This window comes from Andrena cerasifolii, chromosome 5 (assembly GCF_050908995.1).
Source record: "Andrena cerasifolii isolate SP2316 chromosome 5, iyAndCera1_principal, whole genome shotgun sequence".
Classification (NCBI taxonomy): Eukaryota; Metazoa; Arthropoda; class Insecta; order Hymenoptera; family Andrenidae; genus Andrena; species Andrena cerasifolii.
Genome location: NC_135122.1, coordinates 9,737,381 through 9,750,971, shown reverse-complemented (window position 1 = coordinate 9,750,971; position 13,591 = coordinate 9,737,381). Strand labels below are relative to the sequence as shown.

The following is a 13,591-nucleotide window of genomic DNA, read 5'->3' as shown; positions in this document are numbered from 1 at the left end:
TATGAAGACTCAACGACCAGGAACGAGAGGTTGGAGATTCTATGGTAATGACCTGATCCGTAAAGCAAGGTAGGAACTCACGTACAGATGTACCTATTTACCGATTTTAAAAAAAAAAAGAACGAAATGAAGTGGATCGTTGGTTTATATTTCGTTTATATATCCAACGTACGGAGATCCAGCTCCAGATAGAAGTCGAATGAACTTTCCTAGTGTATTATCGTGTCTATCGCAATCATACTTGTATTTACAACACATTCAGTCAATTCAGATACATCGTACGTTACACGAAGGTCAAATTGAATCCTAGAGAAACACGAAAGTGTGTTTTATAATTAATTCTTCTTCTTCTGCACGTTGACGACTATATTTTGCGATGCTTGGTAGTCCCTTATCAGCTGCTCCTCGATGTCCGGTAGGCAAGGACTGTACCTCGAATATTCCATAGTGAATTCTCCCTTTCCTTGGGTCGAAGATCTCAGTTCCCCAACATAACCGAACATATCGTTGAGTGGAACTTCTGCTGTTAAAGAGAACCATCCATCGGAGCCGTCCGTATCATTTACGATACCGTGTCGCTTGGTTATTTGACCTACGATTATTCCCTGCGACAATACAGACATTCAGATTAATTGAATATATCGCTTGCTCCGTAATAGAAACGCAGGGCGTTACAGAACTATGGGTATAAACTTCCGCTGGTAGTTCCGAAACACTTAGTGCATTATTTACCTGGTACTCTATCGGAGCAGTCACTTCCACTGTCATAATTGGTTCTAAAATATGCCATGATCCACGTTCGAATGCTTCCCTCATCGCGCCCTGTGCAGCTTGAAAGAATGCAAACTCCGAGGAGTCGACGCAATGATGCATTCCGTCGATTAATCGAAATTTAATTCCCGCTATCTTTTGACCCGTAAGGAAGCCTGTCTCGCACATGAACTTGAAACCTTTTTCCACGCCGGGAATAAATTGCTTGGGAACATTGGTTCCTACCGTTTCATCCTTGAACTCGATCAAAGTATTCTGATGAGGTGGTAGTGGCTGAAAGGACACAGCTTTTATTACGTAAATCGTGACAGATGGAAAAAGATGATCAGAAATTACAGCAAGTCTATACCTCTATTATTCCAATTACTCGGGCGAATTGTCCAGCTCCTCCTGACTGCTTCTTGTGAAGATAGTCGAACTCGCAAGACTCCCGTAACGTTTCGCGGAATGAAACTTTTGGCTTTCCAAGGAGAATGGGACAGTTGTATTCCCGCTCAAGCCTTTGCGCATAAATTTCCAAATGTAACTCTCCCATTCCTGATACAATGCATTCCTGAAATGTACGTTGCGTATTATAGTCTCCTCGGTGCCATTTGTAGGGCTGTGTCCAGATAAACGTGACTTTTAATTCGGGAAAGTTACCTTGCTATCTGTGTTGTATTGAAATTTGAAAGTCGGATCTTCTTTGGTGAATCGCGCGACTCCTTTCGCAAAGTTATCTCTATCCTTCGAGTTCTTTGGCTGAATAGACATAGACACCACAGGGTCGGGTACGTGAATAGATTCCATTGATAATTCTAGATTCTGATTATTGACGAACGTGTCACCGGACGCGCAGTCTATACCAAATAAAGCGAAAATATCTCCGGAATAAACTTCGCTCACATCTTCCATCTGATTCGAGTGAAGTCGTACTAATCTTGGCACTCTGACCTATAGAGTATTACATTTATAAGGAGAAGGTCTTCTAGAATGGAAGGGATTTTATGTTCCACAAGTAGACGTACTTTTTTCTTTGTTCTCGTGTTATATAAAGATTCTCCTTTAGCCAGCATTCCCTGATAACAACGGAAGTACGTTAGTTGACCGAATTTGCCAGCTTCCAATTTAAATGCTAAACCAACAAAGGGATTCTTATTGCTCCTCTCAGAATTTAACATGACCTTGATCGATTCCCTTCTGTAAAGAGAAGAAAAAGTTGGTTCTATGCTGGGGAAAAAGACAATTTAAAAACGAGAATATAATATATGAAAAAGATTTACTCGGTTTCTTTAAGCGCATAATTTTCAACTTCTCCAGGGTTTGGTAAATAATCTATAACCGCGTCCAGCAGTGGCTGAACCCCTCTATTTTTTAAAGCAGTTCCGACTAATATCGGCGTGAATGATCGTTTCATACAAGATCGTCTGATAGCATCTCTTATATCTTGTTCTTCCACTCGCACTTCGTTCAAGTACATTTCCCCGAGTTTCTCGTCGACATTACTTAAATGTTCGATTAGTTCTTGCTTTCTGTCTTGCGCCTCTATATGTAACGGTACATCCATATATTTGTGAGTCTCGTTCAGACTTATTTAAGGGTAGCATAACCTTCTGATCATCAAAACATACCTGCTCTCATGTTTCCTGGGATTTCATCTTCTCTTACGACCTCGCCATAGTCTCCTTCAAAATATAAAGCTTTATTCGTAACTAAATCTACTATCCCCTTGTTGTTACCCTCTAAGCCAATAGGCAATTGTAAAAATGCGGCATTGTGGTATAACTTTCCACGTAATTGTTCCTTTACTCTGATGTGATTAGCACCCAACCTGTCTAATTTGTTGATAAATGCTATGCAAGGTACATTGTACCTCTTCATCTGTCGATTCACAGTCATAGTTTGCGATTGAACACCACCCACTGCGCACAGCACGAGTATAGCTCCGTCTAAAACACGTAAAGCTCTTTCCACTTCTACGGTGAAGTCAACGTGCCCAGGAGTGTCAATAATATTAATGTTATGATCCTTCCATAGAGTGTAAGTTGCCGCAGACTGAATCGTAATGCCTCTCTGCCGTTCCAATTCCATACTGTCCATCACTGCTCCAACATTATCTTTGCCTTTTACCTATCGTTGTACGCGGCGCAACAGAAGAACCAAACATTGCATATAGGAATTACATACAAAAGCTATAAGTGACAGACGCGCTAGACGCTAAGATTATTCGTTACTTACCTCGTGCATTTCGGATATTCTTCCAGTATAATATAATATACGTTCTGTCAATGTAGTTTTCCCAGAGTCTATGTGGGCCGATATACCAATGTTACGAATCCTTTCCAACGAATTGTGCTCCGCGAATTTCGCGTACGATGATAAAAGTCGGGAGTTCTGCTATAAACGAATAATCAATTATGTATGAACGCATCTTTTAATTAACCGTTTGCAACAAGAATTATAGAAGGTTAGAAGCTTTACTTTGAAAACGTGCAAACGCGCCGATGACAACATGTTTGGGCTGATATTGTGCCTTAAAACCGTTATGATAGACATTTGGATTGATCTTCTAATGCGACACGATATTACGTGACAACTGTTTATTTCTTTAATATCTTACAAAATTGTCATTACTTTTCAATGGCGTTCACGCCACACGTGCGAATGAACGTAATCACTCAACAAGTAAAAGTTATCGAATGAACCGCGTCCTTATCGCTCGTTAAAGTCCCCAGACGTGCATTATAAAATGAACAACAAATGATTTGAGAAAAAATTCTTCTTTTATTGTGTATCACATAATTATATACTTCATTATTTTCTTCGTATCATCCGTACTTTAAGGTCCGCCTCGATATAAAGTAGTGCGCGTCTTGAACGTAAGAATCTTATAATATCAACATAATAAAACATAACAAGCATTTATGTTTAATTCACGCATTAAGCCCGTCTTTATGCTACAAATATTTACATTGAGCTTACAGGGCTGGAAAGTATAAATATTATACAACTTAAAACTTACGCATTGTACTCAAATGTAAAATTTGTTTCTACATTTTTAGCATCAGTCATTAAGGCTCTGCTATATTTTCTTGAAAAACGAATTCGATATCCAAATGTAACTAACCCAGATTCCGATGGCTCCTCTCCCTTTCCTCTACAACGTACGATTAATGGGACTTTACGATTTTTAGAGCGAGAAAAGTAAATTCTGAGGATTATGAAAACAAGGATCATACGTGACGAATAGGTTCAATTTTACCTATGCCTCGATCGAAATATTGACACTGATTGTCTTTGATAAATCGTGCAATATTCATTAAACCATGAACGTCCAGTCTAGATACGAGCAGACAATGGGAATCATGATTTACACTTATTACATTTATCAAAATACGTTTCTAATGAATTCCGTGCTGCTAGTTTGAACAATATGAAACTCTAAGATTAACACTGATATAACATTTATGAGTAGCTACCTAGTTATGTCGGTTAAACACAGTGACTTTGAATCAAAAGATTCTTGAAGCACAAAATATACTTGCAAGGAGCAAATTATTAGCATAAGTTGCCGAATATGTCCGCCGTTTAATGTCTTGATCGATATTCGATTAATATCTCTTTTTCTCCCCCGTTTTTATTTGTCTCAATACGTGATGTTCATAATATGAATTTCGAGAGTATAAAATCTGTCTTATCCTTATACACTGTGTTTCTGTACATACATATATTTACGCTGAAGTTACACTACAGCCATTATCCTTATCTCTAAAGACCTTTACAAGTACATTTAATATTATATTCGATTAAAAGCAAGTTACGTTTTTGGTACTAGGTTTAGCCGGCGAATGTTTTTCATCGCTGTCGCCGAAGTCCATGCCGAATGGTACTGAATTCCAAATGGCTTTGTCGCTCCTGTCGTCCTCTTCGCTTAAAATATTGCACATCATTCGGTCATCGTAGAGTGAAAATCTTGCGGTTGAGTGTCCACGACCACGGACCTTCCTCACCGAGGGTGGCAAATCCCCCGGTGTCTTTATTCTCATATGTGGATGCTTTAGTACGTTCACATTCGATCCCACGTTGAAAACTTCGTTAAACTTGTCGATACTCTCCTGTCTACTCAGATTATTCTCCGTCTTCTTGTTCCTTAAATTTACAAGGGGCAAAGTAGAGGGCCGTATATTCGTATTGTTATCATTCTCTAGCTTCTGTTTGCCAACTTGCACGGCATTCTTGTCATTTTTGTCCAACAGAGCGGTAGAAGCAGGCGTTTTACTTATAATACCGTTCACATACTTTCCTCCCGGCGATATCGTCACGTTCGTTTCAACAGTTTTGATTTGCACGTTTTGCTTCGATAGTAAGTTCGATTTAGAGTCCTCCCTGTCTATTTGGTATTTATTGTACGGATACATTTTCTTATTGGCGAGTAGCTTTTTAAAATTAGGCCAACCGAACAACTTCTTCCTCGGACTTTCCTGCGAGCAGGCTTCGTGTACATTCGTCTGTTTGCGTTTACCGTACGATGAGGTGCCATCGTCGGATATAACGTTCTGAACGTATGGTATAGGCGTTGCTGGTCTTAACTGCGTGAGTTGTGTCGTATGTTGACTCAAGTAATCGTGGGAAACCAGGCCCTGTGCTTCTGATACAATTTTGTACTGATCGTTACACGCGTGCTTCATAGATTTATCGACGAGTACGTTGCCGTTACACCCCAGCTCTTCAAACGAATCCGACTGTAACATTAAGTTCCTTTCCATGCAAGGATTTCGGCCTTGATAAGGTTGAAGTGTCTGGGTATGATTATATACTGCTACTTCGTTTGAATTTTTAACTGGAATACAATTGAAGATTATACAGGGATTCGATTGGACCGGTACTTATCCAGCGGTAGTAGAATACTTACAACTATGCTCGTGAACGATGCTTTCGGAAGGCGATAGTGTCACCAAATTTTCAACAATGCCACCTTCGTTGCTCGAATTGTCCTGTACTGTGTGTAGTGCTAGTTGAGCAATGTGAGCGTTGTCATGATGCGAAGTTTCGCTGTAGAGACTGTTCGTAGTTGAAGGCACTAAGATGCAATGGGAATTTACCATTGGACTTCCATCAGCAAAGTGTACAGTCACTAAGAATTGTATAAATTACTTTCTTTCTAGTACTTCGTCATAATATATATTTCTACCATGAGCGGGCCGCGAAACTTACCACGATGCGATTGTAACTCTGAAAGACGTTCCTCTATACACAAAGCAGTTAATCGAGCTTCCGCGTCTGCGTCCCAACAGTCTTCCATAGTTTCCTTAATCAAACGTATTCCCGGTCTGTCCACTAAATTGCCCTCTAATAAAGGTCTCGCTTTGTTACGAGAGACTAAAACTTGCATCTGTTCGAATGTTGGATGAAGACCAATCTCTTTCTCGTATGGTTGCTTATATAGAGGTATTTCTGACGCCGGCAAATAGATGTCGGAACATCGTGAAACTAATTCCCAAAGCACTAAGCCCATTGCGTAAACATCTATCTGCTTTAAAGAGCTCTCACAATCTCGTAAATTAACTGCACCTTCCAACACTTCGGGTGCCATATATCTCAAGGTTCCGACCTAGTTCAATGATTATCGAACGACATTATAAATGATTTTATTGATTAAACATCTTGCGTATGCAAATCGTTATCTTACGTCATTAATTGATTTTATCTCGGCGTGTTGTTCCTCTCCGTTCGAATAGTACTTGGAACCAGAAATTTGAACAGCCAACCCTAAGTCACAAATACAACAAGTACCATCTGCTTTAATTAGTATGTTCCTTGAATTGATATCTCTGTGGGCGATGCAAGGCTTGAATTTATCTGTAAAATTGACCCATCTGATCTGAGGTGTCCTTTACAACATTTAAGATCATTCTTTAATAAATTTATTGTACTTACCACCTTTGTGTATATCAGTGTGTAAGTAAGCAAGTCCTTTTACCATAGAGAGACCCATTTTACAGAATGTGGCCCAATCAATTGTATGGGTTCTTAAGAAGTCTGTCAAAGTACCACCTGGTGCGAAACTAAGTACCAAAAGATATTCAACGCTGCCTTCCATGCTTACTCTTTCATCGACACCTGAATGAAAATCACATAGGTAGTGATGGTGATGTCTTTCAATAACGAATGGAAAATTATTAAAGGAAAACTACTAACCGTAATAACTGAGTAAAGATGGGTGTTCCATGAATGGAAGGCAATAAGTATCTCGTTCGTTTTGAAAATAATTACGATAATGAGAAGGGAATATTTTAACGGCAACATCTTGGTCTCCCATGCTGCCTTGCCATACTGATCCATACCGTCCTTGTCCTGAAATCATATTATACATTTCAATAACAAACCTACAAATACCTGTTTGTGTTGTACGCTAATTATTTAAACGGCAAAGAACGTACCTACAATTGTCGTAAGTTTTAAATGATCTACCGTGTAAGTACCAGTTCTTAATGCTGTACTATCCATAAACTGATCTGTGTAGGAATGTGGCTTTCTTAATCTTGCTAACATATTCGTATGGTACATGCGATATACCATTAATGTTACAATAGATATCACTAATAATACACAGACTAGAATGCTTGTTATGATAAGCATCCATCTTTCGGAATCCGTCTGTTCCAAATATTCAGTTGCTGTAAGAATGCAAATAAGGGGGATATCATTGAGAATTTATGCGACGATAGACAGCGCTCTGTATGTAACAACCAAAGTGAAGAAAAGTCAAGGGAAATGTGAAGGGAAAAGTAAAGAAAATTGAAGAAAAGTGGAGAAAAGTAAAGGGAAACGCAAAGAAAATTGGAGAAAAGTGAAAAAAAGTGATGGTCAAAGTGAAGAAAAGTGACCTTACTTGGTTGATTATTCTCCGAAGGAATAGAATTATGTACTTTATTCTCAGAGTACATAAGATTAGTACTATTAATATTGAGATTGCAATAATCTCCATGGCAGCAACAGAATTTTGTGTTGTTTAGTGCCTTGGTCGAGCGTTGAAGAGCAATACACTCCGAAGTTTCACATTTCTGTTCACCAGATTGCTTCCAGCAACCTGAATTATCATACATTAGAAATTTGTAATACCTCTAATCGCGTAATAAACCTTATTAGACACTAAAAGACATCTGGTGTACCTTGGGATAAAATGATAATTTGTGTTCCATTCGCAGTCTTATCTTCTTGCCATAATGCGTGACAAAAGTTAGTGCATTTTTCAAACTTAATATTGTCATCTGTCTGTAAGAAATTTTTTTTATTCCATTGAATTTATTTCACGCTTAAATTCGATCGAGTAGTTAATAGATTTGTTGGTGGAAATGCGATTCTGTAACGCATATCATGTTTCTAACTTACTATGGTATGAGCTATATTACTGTCGTTGGGTATAGTTTCAGGTACACTAGGTGCATTTTGTTTTAAAGAAAGATTTTCGATAGTTTTCTTTCTGCTGGCACATATTCTAATGGCATTAATAGGTGCTGAGTTTATCCCACACAGTAGCACGGTCAATGTAATCGATACAAAGGCTTTCATTGTGCTTAGACAGGCCTCTTGAACTCAAACACTTCACCAGAAGCGTTGGTCCTCAAGTACTGGCATCTTTGATTACATTAACATATACTATTGCCACATGTAGGTTTTATTCATCTGTTTATTACACACATCATAAATACATTCGTTGCAAAGCATATGTACATAGTAATATCCAAGTAGTAAATTCCTTGTAAAATAAATGCGATTCAGAGTTACACATTATAATAATTGTACGAACATAAAAGAACGAATGAGACTTCATAAAGTTGTTCGAATATTATGAATACATTAAATTAACACGATTGATGAAGTATTGATGATTAGAAAGAAGTAATTAGATACATAGGACAGGGAATGTGGATAAGTAAGAATCTCTATTTTGGAAAAGGGAATGCTTTATTATAGTAGATTGAATATAACACTGCTCATGAATGAGCCCTTTGTGTAAAAAATAAAAGCGGCGGCAATTATGACAGGAAGGAGGAACAATCACTCAGGGAATGGTTTTGCAGAAAACTGGAGCAATGCTTGAAATGTTCACACTGTTGTATATATCGCAGGCGCGTATAAAAAGAAGCGTGATGCGTGCTACAAAAAATTTGAAAACGAAAAAGAAAATACAGGGTTCGTGCGATGATACATCGCAAGCAAGTTGAACGAAACATACTTACATCTCAGAGAACAGGTTTCTCGAGTTTTTTAATCGAGAATCTTGCGAAGAAGGCTTCGGCGCTAGCAATAACATCGCGCACATCCGCGACGTAATATGAAATATTTTTTAAATAAATATCGCATCAACATTGGTACATTTGACAGAAAAACCGTATGCATTGAATTGTAATTCATTCACGTGTTCGCAAAGGCAGCGTAAAGCGTCACTTCTGTAGCAGTGACCCCCTATCAACTGTTCGTAATACCAACTTTACTTACTAAACCAATTACACGTAACTTAATTTATTAGCATTCTTAATTTCTATTTCTTTACCTCGATCGATGTAAAGTTCAGAATTACATTTTCAATTCGATATTCCACAACTTAGTTTAATGAACGCAAATACTAAATACATTTACGATACATGTGACAGGAACTAGTTGACATGTTATTCGTTTCATCGCGCGAGGAACAACATTTCAACGCGTGTTGGTCAATTTATTGAGCCAGATGATATTAATTTTTCCAAAGTAAAAGTTAATTTGAAACGGTGCAACCGATAGCATCGAATGCAGCCAATCAGACATTTCGTCTTAATCTTAAAAGTTTTCAACCCACGCAGTCCAAGCTCGTGAGTGTTTGTAACTAGAGACCTACGAATTGGCGCGCAGCGTCTTATTCTGTGTGTTTCGATGTTATATCGTGCAAATGGCGGCTTTCGCGATGTTTTGTTCGATGTTTCTTAAAAATTAACCATTCGCGTTGCTCGTAGTGCATAATAGGTAAGGTAATAGCATCTGTCGGTTCACCCTGTGTTTGTGAGAGCTTGCTACCGACATGGTGAAGCTGCATAAGAAATTTTTCGCGGGGGATAAAGTGTTTGCGAAAGTTCGAGGTTATCCACCGTGGCCAGCCAAAGTAAGCACAACCGTATACTTAACAAATATGTTTTCTAGTCCAAGCAAGACTCGCAACAATAAGAATTCGGTCCACTAATAACAATCCCTCCATCCCGTCTATTTTCGAATTTCTTGTTTCTCGCTTATAGTACTGCTTCAAAGCAACATGATGTCGGTATTAATTTATTCAATGATTATGTTTACATAAAGACCACATACACCAGTGGGTGTATCTGGAATTTAATAGACCCCCGCAGTTTACCAGACTCAGTGTCACCTTGTTATTGCAATATTTGCTTTACTTAAATACTGCAATCAGACTAATCGATTGTGTTTATAATAAATGGCTAGATAAATACAACGTTACGTAACTCGCTTATGATAGGACATTACGTTATAACGCATACTCTGTTGATATGATTTCAGGTTGAAAAAGTTATCGATCCAAATTCAAAAAATTCAAAGTATAGCGTGTACTTTTATGGTACAGGGGAAACGTGAGTAATAACTTTTCTGACAATGTGTAAACAGTTTTTAAGTTAATCGACGAGGCATATGCCTGTAGCTATGTAGTTAAATGAAACACAAACTGTCGATACTATTAGTACAATTAATAACAAAATATCTAAGAGGAGTTTTAAATATCTTGCTTCAGTGCTGTGTGTAAAGTTGAAGAGCTGTATACATATATTGAAAACAAAGCAAAGTTTGGGAAACCTCTTAGACGAAAATTTTTTCACGAGGGTTTATTACAATTAGAACAGGAGCTTAAGAATGATAGAAATAAATCGACTGGTAATATTACCAACCTCAAAGGTAAATCTAACAAAATGGTATTACGTACGCGAGTATGGTGCAGGAATCGTACTTACTGAGGTTTATTACATTGATTAAGAGCCCGCTATTGGCGAAGAAGCAGCGAAGGAAAGTGACGCTGGAATGGATTTACCGACAGTTAGTGCTGCTGATAGTGATATGGAATCAGGATCCTTGGTGATTGACGAAGAGGAGAAGAAGAAATCCATGAAAAGGAGAACTATGCCGGGTGCTACTACCAATCCTGTAATATATTTATGTTTATATATGTATGCATCTGCTGTGAGTGCTTGTGCATGTTTGCGTGTGCGTAAATATATATGTAGATATATATTCGAGTTAGGAGTTCTTGCACATTACGGCAATATTGTTTAAGAAAGCAATTATTGACCTGAACACTCCAATAGCAATTTAGGAATTGCCGACAAACATTTGTAGAGGCTGGATAATTTGTGCGATTATTCCTTACAATTACATGAAAGTACTATAATATAACAACATAATCAGTGTTATGTTGCATTATATTAAGCTTGAAACACGTAAAACAATTAGGACACGCCAGAGATAAAGAAGAGACGTGGGAAACCAAAATCTTTGTCCGCATCTACCAGTGATACAACCAAGCAAGACGCCGCCTTTGATTCTCAAGGAGAGGAATCGCCTAAAGAGGTTGTGAGTCGTAGTGGTAGAAAAATTAAACCTAAACGGTTTGCTGATTTCTCAAGCTCGGAAGGAACAGATACTCCCGACAGAAATGGTACATGGAAGTAACATAATTTAGGTGTTGATCAGAGCGTTTTATTAGAGTGTTCTTCAGTGAACGTTTTGTGGGTTTTAGAACATGGAAGGGGCCGTGCTAAAATTAAAATAGAAGACACTAGCGACCAACAAACACCATCGGGTGTAATGCACAAGAAAAGGACCACTTTGGAAAGTAAGAATAGGGAATCTAGGTTACTTAGATAGAAATCAGTTACGAGTACTTAAGCATTGCGTACTTAACAGGAAAGAACAATGTAGGTGAAGCACCGATACTGGAAGGCACCGTAGTGTCTAGCACTACATCCTCGGAAACGCCAGGCCGTTTTCTGTTGGCGCTGACGTTTGCTGGTGAACACGTAGGCATTAAGTTAGACATGGATAAGCCAAAGTCTTTTGAAAGCGAAAAAGCTCGAACGCAGTGGGAGTGGACGACCGCCAGAAGTGCTATGAAATTGAAAGCACAATTGGAAAGCGGGGAAATATTGCCGGAACAAGTGAAGGATTGCTTGGATTTCAATGTACACGTGCCGGACGAGGAGAAACGGCTACTAGCAAAAGACGGAGCGCTTCATCGTAAAACAAACAAATTGAGGTAGTAGTGAATTGGCTCGTTGAAAGCGTCAGTGTTTCATTCTGAATGTCGGTTCCAGATGGTTGCGTATAGAAGCGCAACTTTTGCAACTGGATGCTCAAATCAAGTCCAATCTCGGATTGGATAGAGCAAATCCGGACAAATGTTTACAAGCAATGGATAATATGCTGTCGCTTCCAATCGATCCCTTAATGCTGAAAAAGCATCCGCATATCGTGGAGACTGTCAAAAGGGTAAAGGAGTATAAATTATGCTCTCGTTGCTTGGCAATTACTGATTAGCATGTTTTAATTGAATTTTTAATCACTTTCAGTTGCGGCGATACATTGGCAACTTGGCCGATTGGAAATTAAGCGAAGAGGAAGAGGTAACACGTTTTGCTTTAGGAGTATATGGAGTGCGCAATCTTAAATCATTACACTTTTTGTATGTCCCGTGAAATTTTGTTTGTAGGCTACGTTCAAACAAAAAGCAGAACAAATTAGACAAAAGGCTGAGCATATATACAACAAATTTAAGGTAATTATATGTAACGAGATGCGTGTGTGATGTGTTACTTGTGTACGGATAGAGCAGCATCTGGCACCCAGAACTTCAAAGTCCGCTTGTGTGCATTTGTGTGTCTCGAATAGATAGGTGTATTATATTTTTCCTTTCAATGAACAATACGCAGGCTATGTTTACCATACCCGAAGGTCAATCGTTTTGGCAATCGTTCTCGGACCAAGTGGTCCATTTCAAAGAACTAACGAAGGACATGCCCGAGGAGAAAGTATTTTCTCTAATGTCTGACCCTGCTTGCTCAGGTAAATATGTAACCTCGTCACTGTTGACACGTTGGTTGCCACGTTGATCCGTACTGCCAGAGAAGTTCAGAATTTATACGAGAACGCGATAACTGAGCCTAATGATAATTATCACGACAACGTGCTAATCAATGTGTCAGAGGACACGAATTGTTTTGATAAGGTGACTTCGCGTTTCTATGAATGCAGAAACGAAATTTATAGATGCAGCCATATCAGAGGACTCACCCATGGATGACAGTGGTAGTCAACCAGATACAGATGCACCTGCCGAAGTAAAATTAGAAGTGCCTACCAGGAGCGAGACTCCGAAGGAGTCAGAGGCCAAGTAACCACAGTGATCTTTTGTATCTGATGATGTGAAAAAACCATGCTTATTTTCTTTTGTACTAATGTAGTACTACACGACACGAGTGTCTTAAAGCTGAAAAAAAAAGAGTTCGCTTTTTCACACTTGAATATCACTTTTGGATAAATTCTGACACTATATTTTACTGAATGGGTCTTCTAGTAAATTTCCTCGCAATCATAACTCATCCCTCTTACAATATCTGTAATTAATGCAGCCCGTGCTACGAACGAACCGGCTTTTACTCTGCCAAGGATGTTACGGAAATCGGTTAATTGTGATGCACTTAGGAGTTAGAGTAGACATTATAATTGTTTCTTCTATTGTGCAACACTTTTCTTTTATGATTGCAATTCTTTTTGCATTTTTGAGCAATACCAAAAAAAGAAAAAA

General features: G+C 38.6%; 3 protein-coding genes across 6 annotated transcripts; 1 reads left to right on the top strand and 2 right to left on the bottom strand.

Annotated features, from left to right (window-relative positions):
• Nucleotides 1-217: 217 nt before the first annotated feature.
• Nucleotides 218-3,453, bottom strand: Mefg1 (mitochondrial translation elongation factor G 1). 2 transcript variants are annotated; one of them, XM_076812855.1, is made up of 9 exons: nucleotides 3,232-3,453; nucleotides 2,989-3,147; nucleotides 2,382-2,880; nucleotides 2,034-2,295; nucleotides 1,779-1,950; nucleotides 1,414-1,704; nucleotides 1,121-1,324; nucleotides 733-1,044; nucleotides 218-605 (listed from the first exon to the last, which is right to left on the bottom strand). In XM_076812855.1, the coding sequence occupies exons 1-9, from the start codon at nucleotides 3,304-3,306 to the stop codon at nucleotides 336-338; spliced, it is 2,244 nt and encodes a 747-aa protein (XP_076668970.1). In that variant the 5' UTR covers nucleotides 3,307-3,453; the 3' UTR covers nucleotides 218-335. The 2 variants fall into 2 exon arrangements, with proteins under 2 accessions (XP_076668970.1, XP_076668972.1); XM_076812857.1 differs by having other exon boundaries at nucleotides 2,989-3,144.
• Nucleotides 3,454-3,514: 61 nt separating this feature from the next.
• On the bottom strand, nucleotides 3,515-9,313 carry Wit (kinase protein wishful thinking). 2 transcript variants are annotated; one of them, XM_076812853.1, is made up of 11 exons: nucleotides 8,994-9,313; nucleotides 8,143-8,436; nucleotides 7,923-8,025; nucleotides 7,643-7,840; nucleotides 7,191-7,427; nucleotides 6,949-7,104; nucleotides 6,688-6,870; nucleotides 6,440-6,609; nucleotides 5,965-6,361; nucleotides 5,663-5,884; nucleotides 3,515-5,590 (listed from the first exon to the last, which is right to left on the bottom strand). In XM_076812853.1, the coding sequence occupies exons 2-11, from the start codon at nucleotides 8,320-8,322 to the stop codon at nucleotides 4,557-4,559; spliced, it is 2,880 nt and encodes a 959-aa protein (XP_076668968.1). In that variant the 5' UTR covers nucleotides 8,323-8,436; nucleotides 8,994-9,313; the 3' UTR covers nucleotides 3,515-4,556. The 2 variants fall into 2 exon arrangements, with proteins under 2 accessions (XP_076668968.1, XP_076668969.1); XM_076812854.1 differs by having other exon boundaries at nucleotides 8,143-8,409.
• A 351-nt stretch (nucleotides 9,314-9,664) lies between these two features.
• Nucleotides 9,665-13,348, top strand: Jasper (JIL-1 anchoring and stabilizing protein). 2 transcript variants are annotated; one of them, XM_076812859.1, is made up of 12 exons: nucleotides 9,665-9,892; nucleotides 10,300-10,370; nucleotides 10,529-10,689; nucleotides 10,769-10,935; nucleotides 11,242-11,446; nucleotides 11,528-11,623; nucleotides 11,695-12,043; nucleotides 12,102-12,276; nucleotides 12,357-12,410; nucleotides 12,497-12,562; nucleotides 12,717-12,849; nucleotides 13,054-13,348. In XM_076812859.1, exons 1-12 carry the CDS (start codon nucleotides 9,812-9,814, stop codon nucleotides 13,179-13,181), a joined length of 1,686 nt encoding a protein of 561 aa, XP_076668974.1. In that variant the 5' UTR covers nucleotides 9,665-9,811; the 3' UTR covers nucleotides 13,182-13,348. The 2 variants fall into 2 exon arrangements, with proteins under 2 accessions (XP_076668974.1, XP_076668973.1); XM_076812858.1 differs by having other exon boundaries at nucleotides 13,039-13,348.
• The last annotated feature ends 243 nt before the right edge of the window (nucleotides 13,349-13,591 follow it).